General features: G+C 41.4%; 1 protein-coding gene across 4 annotated transcripts; it reads left to right on the top strand.

Moving 5' to 3' along the window:
• Positions 1–1785: 1785 nt before the first annotated feature.
• slc16a3a (solute carrier family 16 member 3a) lies at positions 1786–12073 on the top strand. 4 transcript variants are annotated; one of them, XM_029438403.1, is made up of 6 exons: positions 1786–1937; positions 4815–5063; positions 7123–7266; positions 7585–8198; positions 8298–8478; positions 9614–12073. In XM_029438403.1, exons 2-6 carry the CDS (start codon positions 4847–4849, stop codon positions 10012–10014), a joined length of 1557 nt encoding a protein of 518 aa, XP_029294263.1. In that variant the 5' UTR covers positions 1786–1937; positions 4815–4846; the 3' UTR covers positions 10015–12073. The 4 variants fall into 4 exon arrangements, with proteins under 4 accessions (XP_029294263.1, XP_029294264.1, XP_029294265.1 ...); XM_029438404.1 differs by having other exon boundaries at positions 1787–1937; positions 4843–5063; XM_029438405.1 differs by having other exon boundaries at positions 1788–1937; positions 4983–5063.
• The last annotated feature ends 3612 nt before the right edge of the window (positions 12074–15685 follow it).

The raw sequence follows: 15685 nt of genomic DNA, 5'->3' as shown, positions 1-15685 counted from the left end.
GAAACCCAGCTTCTGGTCAAAGTGGAGGAAGCCTGAGTGCAGCTGAGGTGGGAACAGCAAGCAATCTCCACAGCTGACTGATGCAGGAAGACACCTGTCAATCAAGCAAACATGCCCCAAAGCATGAGTCCCTTTAATACTTAAAGCTGCACTAATTCATATTTTTATATTAAAAATGGCTCAAATGACTAGGAGTGATGCACCCCTCAGCTGTCCAGGGCATCTTGCAGCTCATTTTTTTGCTTCGGTCATGCTCTCAGTAGTTTTCAGATAAACCCACTGTAGGCTTCCTGCTGGAGGAGCAGCACACACAGGTAAATTATATGCTGGCCCAGAGCAGACATTAACACATTACATTTAGCTGATGCTTTTGTCCAAAGCGACTTACAATAAGTGCAATGAGGATACAACTCCGAACAGCAAGAATATAGCAAGTACATTAGCTTCAAATAAGCCAAACCAATTTAAGTGCTACATACAGAAATATTTATTTATTTTTAAATACATTTTTATTATTGGTGAAGCAGGTGAGGTTTCAGTCTGCAGAAGGTGTGAAGACTGTCTGCTGTCCTGACATCAATGGGGAGCTCGTTCCACCATTTTGAAGCCAGGATAGCAAACAGGCGGTTTTATTTGAGGGGAATCTGAGTCCCACTCGCAGTGAGGGAGCAGCGAGCCGATTGGCCGATGCAGAGCGAAGTGAACGAGCTGGAGTGTATGGTTTGACCATGGCCTGGATGTAGGAAGGGGCTGATCCATTCACAGTTTGAACTTGGGAAGGTTAAAGACCAGTCGGGCTGCTGCATTCTGGATGAGCTGTAGAGGGCGGATGGCACATGTAGGCAGTCCAGCGAGGAGTGAGTTGCAGTATTTAAGGCGTGAGATGACAAGAGCCTGGACCAGAAGGGGACGTGTCCTCCTGATGTTGTACAGGGTGTGTCTGCAGCATGGACGTGCGGTCAGGGGAGGCAGGGGAGGCAGAGCCCCCGTCATCATAAAAAGTTTTTAAAAACAAATAACAATAAAATAAATATAAATGTATATTTGTTCACTGGTCTGTGCTATAACTGCATTTTCTGTATGATTCCAATATATTTTTATATTTTTTAGAGTCAAAATCGCTGAATATGCGCATTCTCTGTTCAGATACAGGAGAGACGAGCTGAGCCTCCCCTCGGATTGTGCAATCCGTCGCAAACTAGGTTGAGCTCATGCATTTGGCACGTGCCTGTTGCTATCTCTCTGTATGTCGCCAATATAATGTTTGCAGACACTTTTATTATGTGTCGTGACTTTCCATAGTCCAGTTAATGTATGTAATGTATGTGTGTAACATATTTAGTCTTGCTGATGTGACATAAAACCACAGTGAGAAGACACCAGGTGAGGCAGACAGTACTCACTGAAGAGGGCGCACGTGAGCCCAATACATGTACCTCTCTGAGTCTCTATAAATGTAACGTTCTTTTTTGGCCAAATATGTCCCTTACCTGTGTGTATAAATAATGCTGATATGAGATACGAACAATAACCAGTAGTCAATGTTCATGCTGCCAAGAAGATGGTGAATAAGCTATTCAGTTTCAGTTCATATATTTGTAAATCTGACTCTGAAAGAGTGAGTGCCTCCCCAGCCATGAACCTCATCGCACGTCACTGGTCTGCAGGAGCGGGCTGTCGTAACGATGCTGGCACTGAAGGACAGCTGGTCGTCCAGTGTCCTAGAGGGGAGGCATTAGGACCCAGCAGCATGAGAGATGCTCCTTTCTGCCCTGATGATGGTTTGTATGCAGACGTGCGGGGAGAAACGCAGCTCCGGTGCTGAAGCAGGAGGCTGGAGGAGGCACAGAGACTGAGACAGGAGGCTGGAGGAGGGACAGCTCTAAGAGACTGAGACAGGGGGCTGGAGGAGGGACATCTCTCTGCAGCATCAGCCGGTAAGAGACTCGCAGTTTGTCACTGCGTGCATTCTGACATCACTACAGATCGCATTCCATGCCTCTGCTTATATACTTATGCAAGTCAATATAAGCAGAGGCAGGGAGTGAAGCGGGAAGGCGATTATCACAGCCACAGTGACACGTGACTGTTAATATCGACATCATATCGCAAGACTTGTCATTTTTCCTGCTCGTTTCCTCCCACAATGCCAGCCCGGCAAGTCGTGACATACGGTGTGCAGAGGCTCTTCGTTATGCAGGGAGGATGACGTTAGTCAGGATTGTATATTTTAGTTATAAAACTTAAAACCTTTACATATAATTACATATTATTTTCAGTCATTTCACAAGAAAAGTAAAAGTGGAAAACAGTTGACAACATTTTCATTTGAAGGGCATAATGGCACTTGATGTTGAGTGAGGGAGGGAGGATCTGCTACTATTATATACACGCATATATATATATATATATATATATATATATATATATATATATATATATATATATACACAGTATATACTGTATATATACATATGTATGTATGTATGTATTTATGTATGCAGAAACAGAGCAACATAAGTTTAGGAGTTTAGGAGTCCTCTTCCAATTGTTTTTGCTCTCTACCAACTCCTGAGAAAAATATCTATCTCTTTATCTGCTAAATGCTCCACTATGTTCACCAGCTAGTCTCTAACTGTCACAGTTTCAGAAATCAGAAATCCTTTATTAGTCCCACAATGGTAACATTTACCTTGTTACAGCAAAAGAACAAGAAAGTAAAGTGGCGAGTACACAATAATTAAATAGAAGAAAATAGAGAAAAAGTAGTATAAGTAAGTAAGTAAGTCGTTGATAAAAGTTGTACAAGTGAATATTGCACATTGCAGTGGTAATTGCACACAGTGGTGGAACAGTGTGTTCTTGGTGTGGTGTACCAGGGGCCATGGTGATTGTACAGTCTGACCGCTGCAGGGAGAAAAGACCTATGTTATCTCTCCGTGAGACACCGCGAGTGAAGCAGCCCGTCACTGAAGGAGCTGCAGAGTGCGGACAAAGTGTCCTGGAGGGGGGGGGACATGTTGTCCAATAGAGAGGACAGCTTGGCCGTCATTCTCCTGTCTCCCACCACCTCCAAAGTGTCCGGAGGGCTCCCCAGGACAGAGCTGGCCTTCTTCACCAGTCTGTTCAGTCTCTTCTTGTCAGCAGCCGAGATGCTGCTGCCCCAGCAGACCACTCCATAAAACATAGCTGCTGTCACCACAGAGTCAAAGAAGGTCTTAAGGAGCCCCCTGCACTCCAAAAGACCTCAGTCTCCTCAGCCAATAAAGCTGCTCTGTCCCTTCTTAAACACAGCAGCAGAGTTATCTGACCAGTCCAGTATACTGTTTAGGTGAACACCCAGATACTCAATGTCCGTTCACTGGTGTTGGAGGGAGAATGATGACGTCCCCCATCAGAGATAAGGCCGACAATGGCAGAGTCATCAGAGAACTGCAGGTGACACTTTGCTGTGTTGAGGGTGATGTCTGCAGTGTAGAATAACAGGTTTGTAGCAAATATATATAAGGATGAGGAGGCAGCATGACGAAATACGAGGATTTATAAAGGAAAAAGGCTTACTTGCTGAATGTCCAAAGGTAAGAAGTGGCCTGGGGGCTGGACAGGGGCGAAGCATGAGAGGGGGCAGGGCAGACTGGAAAAGTCTCTCAGAAGGGCGACCAGACAGTAGGGCCAATTGGGAGACCAGGTCTGGAGGGTGACAAGACCAGCAGAGCACCTCTGGAGGCCGGCCACGGTGGCAGGACCCCTTTGTAGGCCGGCCACGGAGATGTGACAATACAGGAACACATCGACAGAGACGGGACCACACCAGAACACAGAGATGGTACCATACCACATTGTAACACAGCCACGGAGATGATACCAAACCGGAACACAGATATGGGAACACAGAGACGGGACCACACTGGAACACGGACACCGGACCCCAATGGAACACAGAAATGGGACCACACACGGAGACGGACAACACTTGAACATAGCCACTGACAAGACTTTGGCCGGGTCCCCTGCATCACAAACTGACAAGTCGTCAGCCTTGATTCCTTAATCAGGATCTGACTACTAGATGTTGGCCGGACCCCCCACTCAGAGACAGACAACACATCGGCCGGGATCCCTGATTTAGGAACTGGTTCGGGGTTCCAGCGGGACGTTAATCGTGGTGCTGGGTTGCGGATATTCTGGGTTGCTGGGCAGCACATTCTTGCCAGTTTGATGTGTGCCTCTGATTATTCTGTGAATAACTCAGACCCGACTTCATACAGCATGTAAAGTTACATAACATACAACATTACAGTACATTAGCCTTCTGGGTCAGAGTGCAACTTCAAGAGAGATTCAGAGGACAAATGCAGCCTATTGCTGACCATGTTACCTGGAGACACTGGATTGCTGGCTGTTTTGGCCTGAGACCAGCATGCATTTCCCACACAACTCGTCCCTTTAGCTTTTTAAGAGCTTGTAAATAGCTGACTAGCTAGCTTCCTCACTAAGCAAACAGCAGCTGAGTGACATCCCTGTTTTGATCTTTAGAAATCTAGAGAGAGAAGTGTCTCCTGTTAACAGATGTATACAAAACATCCTGCCCACCATCCTTTGTCTGATTTATTAAATACACATACACACATGTATTATACATAAATTCTACACATATCCTCTTTGGTTAAATAAGTTTAGTCTGGGAACTGTCTAAATGCTGCAGGCCAGAATTATCCTGAAAAAGAATGATGCAGAATTATGTGTACTTTAAGAGAAACATTATCTGTTAATTAACATTAACTGTTTGTTGTCATTTTCCTTCTTTTATTTAGCTCCTCTTGTGTGCTTCCATTAAAACAGCACTATGGGAGGCGTGGACGTGGGTGCAGGGGGGGTGAAGGCTCCAGATGGCGGGTGGGGCTGGGCGGTGCTGGCCGGCTGTTTTCTCATCACAGGTTTTTCCTACGCTTTCCCTAAAGCCATCAGTGTCTTTTTCAAAGAGCTCATCATCGAGTTTGGGGTCGGATACAGCGACACTGCCTGGATCTCCTCCATACTGCTGGCCATTCTCTATGGCACAGGTAGGGTACAGAACAATACACATACAGTACAGTAATATACACATACAGAACAATACACATACAGTACAGTAATATACACATACAGAACAATACACATACAGTACAGTAATATGCACATACAGCACAATACACATACAGTACAGTAATATACACATACAGAACAATACACATACAGTAATATACACATACAGCACAATACACATACAGTACAGTAATATACACATACAGCACAATACACATACAGTAATATACACATACAGAACAATACACATACAGTAATATACACATACAGCACAATACACATACAGTACAGTAATATACACATACAGCACAATACACATACAGTAATATACACATACAGAACAATACACATACAGTAATATACACATACAGCACAATACACATACAGTACAGTAATATACACATACAGCACAATACACATACAGTAATATACACATACAGAACAATACACATACAGTACAGTAATATACACATACAGCACAATACACATACAGTACAGTAATATACACATACAGCACAATACACATACAGTACAGTAATATACACATACAGAACAATACACATACAGTACAGTAATATACACATACAGAACAATACACATACAGTAATATACACATACAGTACAGTAATATGCACATACAGAACAATAGACATACAGTACAGTAATATGCACATACAGTACAGTAATATGCACATACAGAACAATACACATACAGTACACTAATATGCACATACAGCACAATACACATACAGTACACTAATATGCACATACAGAACAATACACATACAGTACACTAATATGCACATACAGCACAATACACATACAGTACAGTAATATACACATACAGCACAATACACATACAGTACAGTAATATGCACATACAGCACAATACACATACAGTACAGTAATATACACATACAGAACAATACACATACAGTACAGTAATATACACATACAGAACAATACACATACAGTACAGTAATATGCACATACAGCACAATACACATACAGTACAGTAATATACACATACAGAACAATACACATACAGTACAGTAATATACACATACAGCACAATACACATACAGTACAGTAATATACACATACAGAACAATACACATACAGTACAGTAATATACACATACAGCACAATACAGTAATATGCACATACAGCACAATACACATACAGTACAGTAATATGCACATACAGCACAATACAAGTACAGTAACACAATACACATACAGTACAGTAATATACACATACAGAACAATACACATACAGTACAGTAATATACACATACAGCACAATACAGTAATATGCACATACAGCACAATACACATACAGTACAGTAATATGCACATACAGCACAATACACATACAGTACAGTAATATGCACATACAGAACAATACACATACAGTACAGTAATATACACATACAGAACAATACACATACAGTACAGTAATATACACATACAGCACAATACAGTAATATGCACATACAGCACAATACACATACAGTACAGTAATATGCACATACAGAACAATACACATACAGTACAGTAATATACACATACAGAACAATACACATACAGTACAGTAATATACACATACAGCACAATACACATACAGTACAGTAATATGCACATACAGAACAATACACATACAGTACAGTAATATGCACATACAGAACAATACACATACAGTACAGTAATATGCACATACAGCACAATACACATACAGTACAGTAATATGCACATACAGCACAATACACATACAGTACAGTCCAATAATAGTGGCACTCCAATAACATTGGACATTTATTTAACATTTATTTTAAATTATTATATTATAATCCTGTACATAGGGTTAGGGTTTATTTTTGGGGAATATACTTGTTTACTGTTTACCCAGAGTCAGGTGACAAGATCGATAACTTCCCCAGCTTCCCAAATCTCCAAGGCTGTCTTTTTAACCTGTTGTACCTCACAGTGATGGGAGAACCAGAGCACCCAGACACACATGGTGTTACTCTTTGTCCAGGTCCTCTGTGCAGTGTGCTTGTGAACCGCTTCGGCTGTCGTCCTGTGATGATGGTGGGTGGCCTTTTTGCCTCTCTGGGAATGATCCTGGCCTCCTTCTCCACCAGCATTATCCACATCTACCTCTCGACTGGGGTCATTACAGGTCTGACACTGCTGAAAGTTTGTATTGACTTCTCCTCACCAACATATATGAACACACCTATCTTACTCAGTCTTTGCAAGCTGACGTTAGCTTATACAGTATGTGTAGTATGATGATTCATTCTTTTAAAGCCTCTCAGAAGAATTTGAGGTTGTAGTTACCCTTTAAAAATAGCAATCAGCACATATCAAACTGGGATTTTTAAACCCATTAAAAGGCAGCATTTACTAGTCCCTGTTTGCTCTGAAAAAAGATGGTTAAATGTATGTTTGAATAAAGAATACATGAATGTTAAAAGCTTTCTTATCTTTGCTGCAGGTTTGGGGTTAGCCCTAAACTTCCAACCATCTCTCATTATGCTAAACCAATACTTCAGTGAGAAGCGTCCTCTGGCCAATGGACTGTCAGCAGCAGGAAGTCCTGTGGCCCTGTGCTGCCTCTCGCCCCTTGGCCAGTTTTTCCAGTACCAGTACGGATGGAGGGGGGGCTTCCTCATCTTGGGTGGCATTCTACTCAACTGTTGTGTGTGTGGGGCCTTAATGAGGCCTTTAGTTGCCCCCAAGATTCTCAAGTCAAGTCTCAAGGAGCTGGAACAGGACAACGAAGAAGGAACAGAGAAGAAGAAGCCCAAAGCCAAACTGCTGGACTTCTCTGTGTTCAAAGACTGTGGCTTTCTCATCTACACTGTGGCGGCGTCCATCATGGTGCTGGGGCTGTTTGTACCTCCAGTGTTTGTCGTGAGCTATGCGAAGGAGCTGGGGAATGAGGACACCAAATCGGCACTGTTGCTCTCTATCCTGGGCTTCATTGACATTTTTGCCCGGCCGACATGTGGTGTGATTGCCGGGCTAAAATGGGTGCGGCCTCGTTGCGTCTACCTCTTAAGCTTTGCTCTGATCTTCAATGGAATTACTGATCTGGTTGGATCACAGGTCGGTGAATGCTTGCTTGTTATGAACTGGAAAGTCATGTGTCAAACCTAAACCTATGTTTTGCTCTTCCTTCACAATGCCTTTTATATCTGTTCCCAGGCCAAGGACTATGGATCGCTGGTGGTATTCTGCATTTTCTTCGGCATCTCCTACGGCATGGTGGGTGCCCTGCAGTTTGAGGTTCTCATGGCAATAGTTGGTACTGAGAAGTTCTCCAGTGCCATCGGCCTGGTCCTGCTCATGGAGGCCATTGCTGTGCTAGTGGGGCCGCCCTCTGCAGGTCAGTCAGCACAGAGACTAAGTAACCAATGTATTCATTTTTTTAACCAGGAGTATTTCCAACTGAGATTCAGAATCTCTTTTACAAGGTTGTTCTGGTCAAGACAGGAGCATAAAGAGTTTCACAAAAAAGAGCAAGCAACAGAATTAAAACAAACTGACAAACTAAATTAGCAGCGTTCAGTAACAGGACATGTGCAATTAGTTGTCAGATAGTCCTTAATCCTGTTTTTATAATCTTCTATGCTTATAGTAAGTCAGTTAATGTGTCTCTGTAGCTCACACCAAGATGAAGGTGCAAAAACGGTAAAAACTTTCACCACAGACGGGTTCGGGGAATGACTTGCAGAATATGTCCGTGTGTCCGCAGTTTGCAGTTGCTGATATTTTTGGAGTCAGTAGAGAATATAAATAAGGAGACAGTTTGTGTAGTATGGCATTATAAATAAATATTTGAAAGGTTTTTGCTGACATCAGTACATGCAATTGAGCCTTTCCTGCGTTTAATATTGTCACACCACAGCTAGTACTGGAGAAATTATTTGTTGTTACATTTAGGGAAATAATTAACACTTACCTTTGCCAGCTATTAACAGGCCACAACATATACTGAGTGTCATTCTTTGCCAACGGCAAAGAAAGGTTTTGGGCTGACTTGAAACCCCGGTGAACACCCACGGTGTCACTTCCCTCGAGTCGAATGGATGACAGGAACGTCAGCTGTGCACTGACTGCTCAAAGGTCGGCAATAGTTTCAGTTCATTTAGGTTAACATATAAATGCAGACAGAAACTAAACCAAAATACTTCAGGGAGGAGGGTTAACATTCAATGTCCACTATGGTCTCAACAAAATGAGTTTCTTAGCCATGTCTGCTTCTTAACCATATTCTCTGAAGATCACTCTCTATCTACAGTATTGCATTTCTCAATATCAGACTCACACCAAACCAAAATCCTTGCCATTTGTTCTTCTGCCTTGTCATTCAAATAAGTAGAAAGTTATGGCATCGCTTCCATACTAGGACAGACTTGTACCACAGGCTGTATGAGTTTCTAAATGTGTATGTAAACTAGCAGTATCTCTGTGTGGTTCTCTATTTGATCCTCTCAACTGTTTCCCTGTTTCTCTGTCAGGCCGGCTTCTTGATGCCACCCATAACTACATGTGGATCTTCCTGCTGGCAGGAAGTGAGGTGGTCCTCTCAGCTGTGGTCCTGGCTACATGTAACTTCCTGTTTATCAGAAAAGACTCCTCAGAATCAGCAGACACGCTTGAGAACATCACAGTGACACAGGTGTGCAGCAAACCTCCAGACATGAATGACGAAGAGGAAAAAGGAGCAAGAGAGGAACAAGAGAAGGAGACAAAGAAGGAGGTGATAAAAGCATTAAAGGAGGAGGTGGAAGCAGACAAAGAGAAAGTAGAGGAGGCCAGGCCAGAGAGTGTAACAGTGGACTCACAGGAAGTGGAAAGGTTCTTGAAAGAGCCACAACAAAATGGCGACATGGCCAGCAGTCCTGAAACATGCCTGTGAGCATTCCTTTTTTTAAACTACCCAACAGCAGGATGAAGTGAACTTTGAACACTGTTGGATGCTTTCCTTAAATTCAGCGTTTGACCTAGATGTTCATGCCTGTCTTCTTGGTGCCACTGCCATATGAAATAATAAGAGTTATGTCAGCAATATTTCATCACTAGATGTTAAAAATGTGGTGCAGCACTGCCTTGTGTATACCCTACTGTTTGTATCAAAAGTTAAAAGTTTTGTTTTGATGTGGCCACCAGCAACTAAAGTTAAGGGATAATTTGACGTTATTCTATATTCATAGTGTCAACAGATCCCATGAAAAGACCTGACTACAGCTGGAAATGAGCTTTTAGCTATTTCTGGTGAAATAAATACAAAATAAAACTTTAAAAAAATAAACCAACAATCAATTTATCCTACTAAATGCCTGGTCACACTAAAAAGTGGAGCAGTCAGGCTCATTCATGTTCCTTGTGAAAAAGGTTGCGCTAACACCTGGTCGTGTCAAGAAGGTAGGGTAAACCTCAATATGCAAAACTTTGCAAAAACTCTTGCTAAACTTGCTGCCTGACGACCTATCCTAACCTTAACCATTTTGCAAGAGTTTCACAATTCGAGGGTTAGCATCTAGACACGACCCTAAAACCTTGGTGGCATAGTGAGGACTAGCATGCTAAACACTAACACTAGCCAGCCAGAACATGCTAGCACTAGTCAGTCACAGTAGCTCTCTGTGCTAGTTAGCATGCTTGCTAACTGTCAATTAGCAAAGCATGCCTCTGTTGTACTCTAGTAGAGCAGCGTCAGCAATAAATAAATGTTGATGAGCATTAAGCTATGATAGCAGTCGAAATGGTTTGTTGTATTTCAAGAAGACTTCAGTACCAGGCTGTTTTAGGAAATTACAACATAATTAAACAAATATAGTTTTAAAGATTTACGTCTGCAGTAGGAACCAATGGGTGTGGAGCTAAGAGCCACATGCAGACAGTGTGGGGGCATCAGAAAACATTGAATGTTGGATTAACACGCAGTTAGTTTTGGTCTTTTTATTGGATTTGTTGGCAATAATGAATAAGAATAAGAATGTTAGCATCAAGCCAGCGCTATCCTTTAAATACAAAAGGCTGCTTTTTTTTCGTGTTATAAGGACTGAGAACAGCTTACTTGTGTGAGATGGAACACCTTTCTATTAATGCTTAAAATGGTTAGTGTGTGCTGTGAAAACTACTTGTTGTCATCAAAGTACAAACATCTGTCCAGTTAAGGCAGACTTGATGTTTGAGTGTTTGAGTGAGAAGTGGTTTGTGTTGTATCGGTATGTAATGGTTGCTAATAGTTTCTACGTTCATAGGGTGTAAGTGTTTAAAGATTGTTGCTGCTCTCATGGTAGCTTTGTGATTCCTCCTCAGATTATAAGCAGGGTTTTCATCACCATGTCCCATAAGATATTTACAGTCTTTTAGATGAAGTATTTAAACTTTAGAGTTTGAGATACAGTAAGGGAAACATGTTTTTGTCTACACTGCCCTCACAGAGCATGAAGTGAAGAGAAAGTTTCACTCTGTCCCTTAAGGCAATACACTTGTCATAGTACAAGCAGCCATACATGTATCTCACTGTTATTGTTGGTAAACTTGCAGGGAAACAGCTCATGATATAACACAACAGCTGGTGAGTGATGCATCCATCAGTATCCATGGTGATGGAAGCCTTCTACAGTTTCGAATAGCGAGTGGGGCTTGAAGTGTCACTCAGTTTCGTTAGGGGCCTTAATATCGTCATTTTATCATTCAACAGAAATACTATACACCTGCAATAGCTGCTAGTTGCTTCTTTTCAGATGTTACAGATTATTTTATTATAATGTAAGACCATGCATTCAGCTGAATACCAAGCTCTCTTCTAGCTTTATTTTGTTTATAAAAGCGTGACTCACTGTGATTTGAATGTACAGTATGTATGTCTATGTGTGATAAAGCTGCAAACGGTGAAACAGTAAAGCTAACGCCTGATATATATTAAAGCAGCTGCTTTAACAATAAATAAAATGTTAAGTCACTCATATGTTTCAACCACAAATTCCTACTTAATGTCCCTGATATCAGTCCGAACAGACAAAACTGTTGTTTAATTTTAGCATTTCGATTTTCTGTTGCAAAATTATGTATCCATAATGTGAAAAGATTAAAATATTCTGAAAGAAAAACATCCAGGTTAACCCAAAGGTGTGTAAAAATGTCTTCATGAATCAATCTGTTCTGGCAGCGTAGAGGCCTTTTCAGAAGAAATGGATCTCAACAGATCTGGAGAAAAACTGTTTGCTTCCAACATGGATTACGCCATTAGCCACCCAACTTTGGCTAAATGCAAGGAGACACCATCCCCCACACCACCAAATAACCACCATGATGACATCCAAATAAATGGAGCGAGTGGCCTTCCTGTAGCACCAGCCACAACAAGCCTGCACACCAAGGACCCCAGTCCCTCAACTCCACCGCCAGACATGGATGAAGTTGGAATTCTGTGGAGTAACATTGAGACATCCTACCCCCTCTCCTCCCTCTCCCTTCCTCCTTTTTAACGACAGGATGAACAAATTGGTGAAAGGTGGTCTTAAACTGACACCTCAAATAACCCCCGGCTCTAAACCATCATCCACCACCATCATCCCCCATTCTTCTCCCCCTCCCAACATCCCCCGCACCTCCCCCTCGGCTTATACCAAAAGCACACTCATGGACACTCAAGGACATCACCCCCCCCCCCCCAAACTGGTCACCAAACTGTTCTAATATGTCATGCCGTTCCTGTCTTGAGTACTACCAGACAAAATAATCAGCGCTCAGTACGCACTACGTCTGGTTATCTTAGATATATCAGTGCACAGCCAGGACCGGCTTTACCTCCTATCACAGACTCCCTGCAGCTGAAAGTGGCTCTTCTGAATGTCAGATCACTGGCTAACAAATCTTTTTTGATTAATGATATGATAGTTCAAAAGAACTTGCACTGTATGTTTCTAGTTGAGACCTGGTTAAACAACATTACTGGTGTGGCAACACTGACTGAGACGTGTCCTCCTAACTATAAATACTATCAGGCAGTCAGGCAAAATAAGAAAGGTGGAGGGATTGCCGCTATCTTATCAGCGTCGCTTGTATGTAATGACATTGACATGGGTGAATTTACATCATTTGAATATTTTGCTATTGAGCTCAAAGCAGAACTATCTTTGCTCATCATCACATTGTACAGGCCACCAAAAATATTCAGCACTATTTCTACAGGAATTCTCAGAGCTGATTTCACTCAGCATCACTAGATGTGAAAGAATAATCCTGCATGGAGACCTAAATATTCAAGAAGAATGATCCCAAGACTATTGAACTTGAAAAGTTACTAGACAGCTATGATCTAAAACAAAATATCAGTGAACCCACTCATCAACATGGTAACACGCTAGACTTAGTGATAACGACAAGGCTGGACATCCATAAGGTCTCAGTAATCGAATTATATCTGACCATCACTGTGTTTTTTGATGCTAACCTAATCTTAACAAAGACCAAAAGAGAGACAGTAGTCAAAAAAAGAATACTAGATGACACAGCAGAGGAAACATTTTCTAATATCATGAGATCATTTGAACTATGCTCAGACTGCTCCTTAAATCTCATGGTTGAAAATCTAAACAACACCTTATCATCTACCCTGGATACTGTTGCTCCATTAAAGGTCAAAAAGAAATCAACCGACAGAATCTCCCCATGGTTAAACAACAGCAATGTTACTCAGACTAAGAGGACTTGTAGAGCAGCTGAACGAAGATGGAGGAAAACTTAGCTTATTCACCTGCATCACTTTAACTGAGCTTCATAAAACTGTGATGGAATGTAACTCCTCCACCTCTTGTGTTGACCCGATACCTACAGCATTCTTTAAGCGGATACTCGACAGCATTTCAAGTCACGTCCTAAATATTATAAACACGTCTCTTCTAACAGGCATCTTCCCAGACGTCTTCAAAACAGCTGTTGTAAAACCCTTGCTAAAGAAACCTAACCTAGACAGTAATACACTGACCAACTATAGGCCTTATATCTAATATTTAACCTTCCATTCATCAGCAAAATACTAGAATAAATTGTCTCGGTCCAAATAAAACCCTTTCTTAAAGAAAACAACATCCTGGAGGAATTTCAATCAGGCTTCAGAGCATGCTTCGTGACCTCAGATTAAACTCTGATACAAATAAGGTCTCAATTCTTATCCTATTAGACCTAAGTGCAGCATTTGACATGATCGACCATGACATCCTAATTAATCGTCTGGATAAACTGGTTGGTCTTTCTGACTGTGTATTAAACTGGTTCAGAACATATATCAAAGGGAGGAAGTATTTTGTCAGGCTTGGAGATCATGTGTCAGATTAGCATGACGCCCACTTTGGAGTTCCACAAGGGAGCTGCCTCGGACCATTACTGTTCTCCCTATACATGCTACCACTGGGGGACATCATTAGAGAACACAATGTGTGCTTCCATAGCTACGCGGATGACACACAACTGTATATTTCTGCTGAACCAAATGATACTACAGCTATTAACTCCAACACCACCTGTCTGTCAGCAATAAATAAATGGATGAGCAATAATTTCTTAAAATTAAATGAGAACAAAACTGAAATCCTACTAGTAGGTCCTGTAACAAAAAGAGAGATGATGCTGAATAACATGGGGAAAGTTACTCCTTTGATTAAACCTGAAGTCACAAGTCTTGGTGTTATCATAGACTCCGATCTAAGCTTTAAATCCCACATAAACAAGGTGACAAAAACATCATTCTTCCACCTTAGAAATATAGCTAAAATCAGACAATTTATAAATCAAAAGGATGCTGAAAAACTAATCCATGCTTTTATCTCAAGCCGACTCGATTACTGCAATGCACTCTTTACCGGCCTCCCAAAAAAAAACAACGGAGAGACTTCAGCTCATCCAAAACGCTGCAGCGATGCTGCTGACTAGAACCAAGAGGAGAGACCACATCAGTCCAGTGTTAGCCGCTCTACACTGGCTTCCAGTAACTTTTAGAATTGATTTTAAGGTCCTCCTTCTTGTATACAAAGCCCTAAATGGAACCGCACCAAGTTACACTGCCAACTCTCTAATCAACTATGTGCCCCCAAGAATATTGCAATCATCCACTACTGGTTTGTTAAATGTTCCCAGAAACATCCAAAAGAAAATCGGGGATGCAGCCTTTTGCAATTATGCACCAAAGCTATGGAACACTTTACCTGCAGACATTAGGGAGGCAAGCTCGCTCAATATTTTCAAAAGTAAACTGAAAACATATCTCTTTACTTTAGCCTTTTAATGGTGATATTTTATATCTCCTTACTTTAGCCTTTTAATGGTGATATTTTATATCTCTTTACTTTAGCATTTTAATGGTGAATTTTTTTATGCTGCTACTCTATGCCACTTTAACCTAATTTAAATGATTTCATTCTGTACTGTTCATTTTTGCTATAACTGGTTTAACATTGAATGTGTAAAGGTAACTTCGATACATTTCAGAGTGTGTATTTTTGAAAAACCTTATCAAATACACTGTTTTACCACGGGAAAAAGAGGAAGTTTCTCTGATAAATGTGTAAAATTATTGG

The sequence above is a fragment of the Cottoperca gobio genome, chromosome 8 (assembly GCF_900634415.1).
Source record: "Cottoperca gobio chromosome 8, fCotGob3.1, whole genome shotgun sequence".
NCBI lineage: Eukaryota > Metazoa > Chordata > Actinopteri > Perciformes > Bovichtidae > Cottoperca > Cottoperca gobio.
The sequence above is the reverse complement of the archived record's forward strand: the minus strand, read 5'-3'. Positions and strand labels throughout refer to the sequence as shown.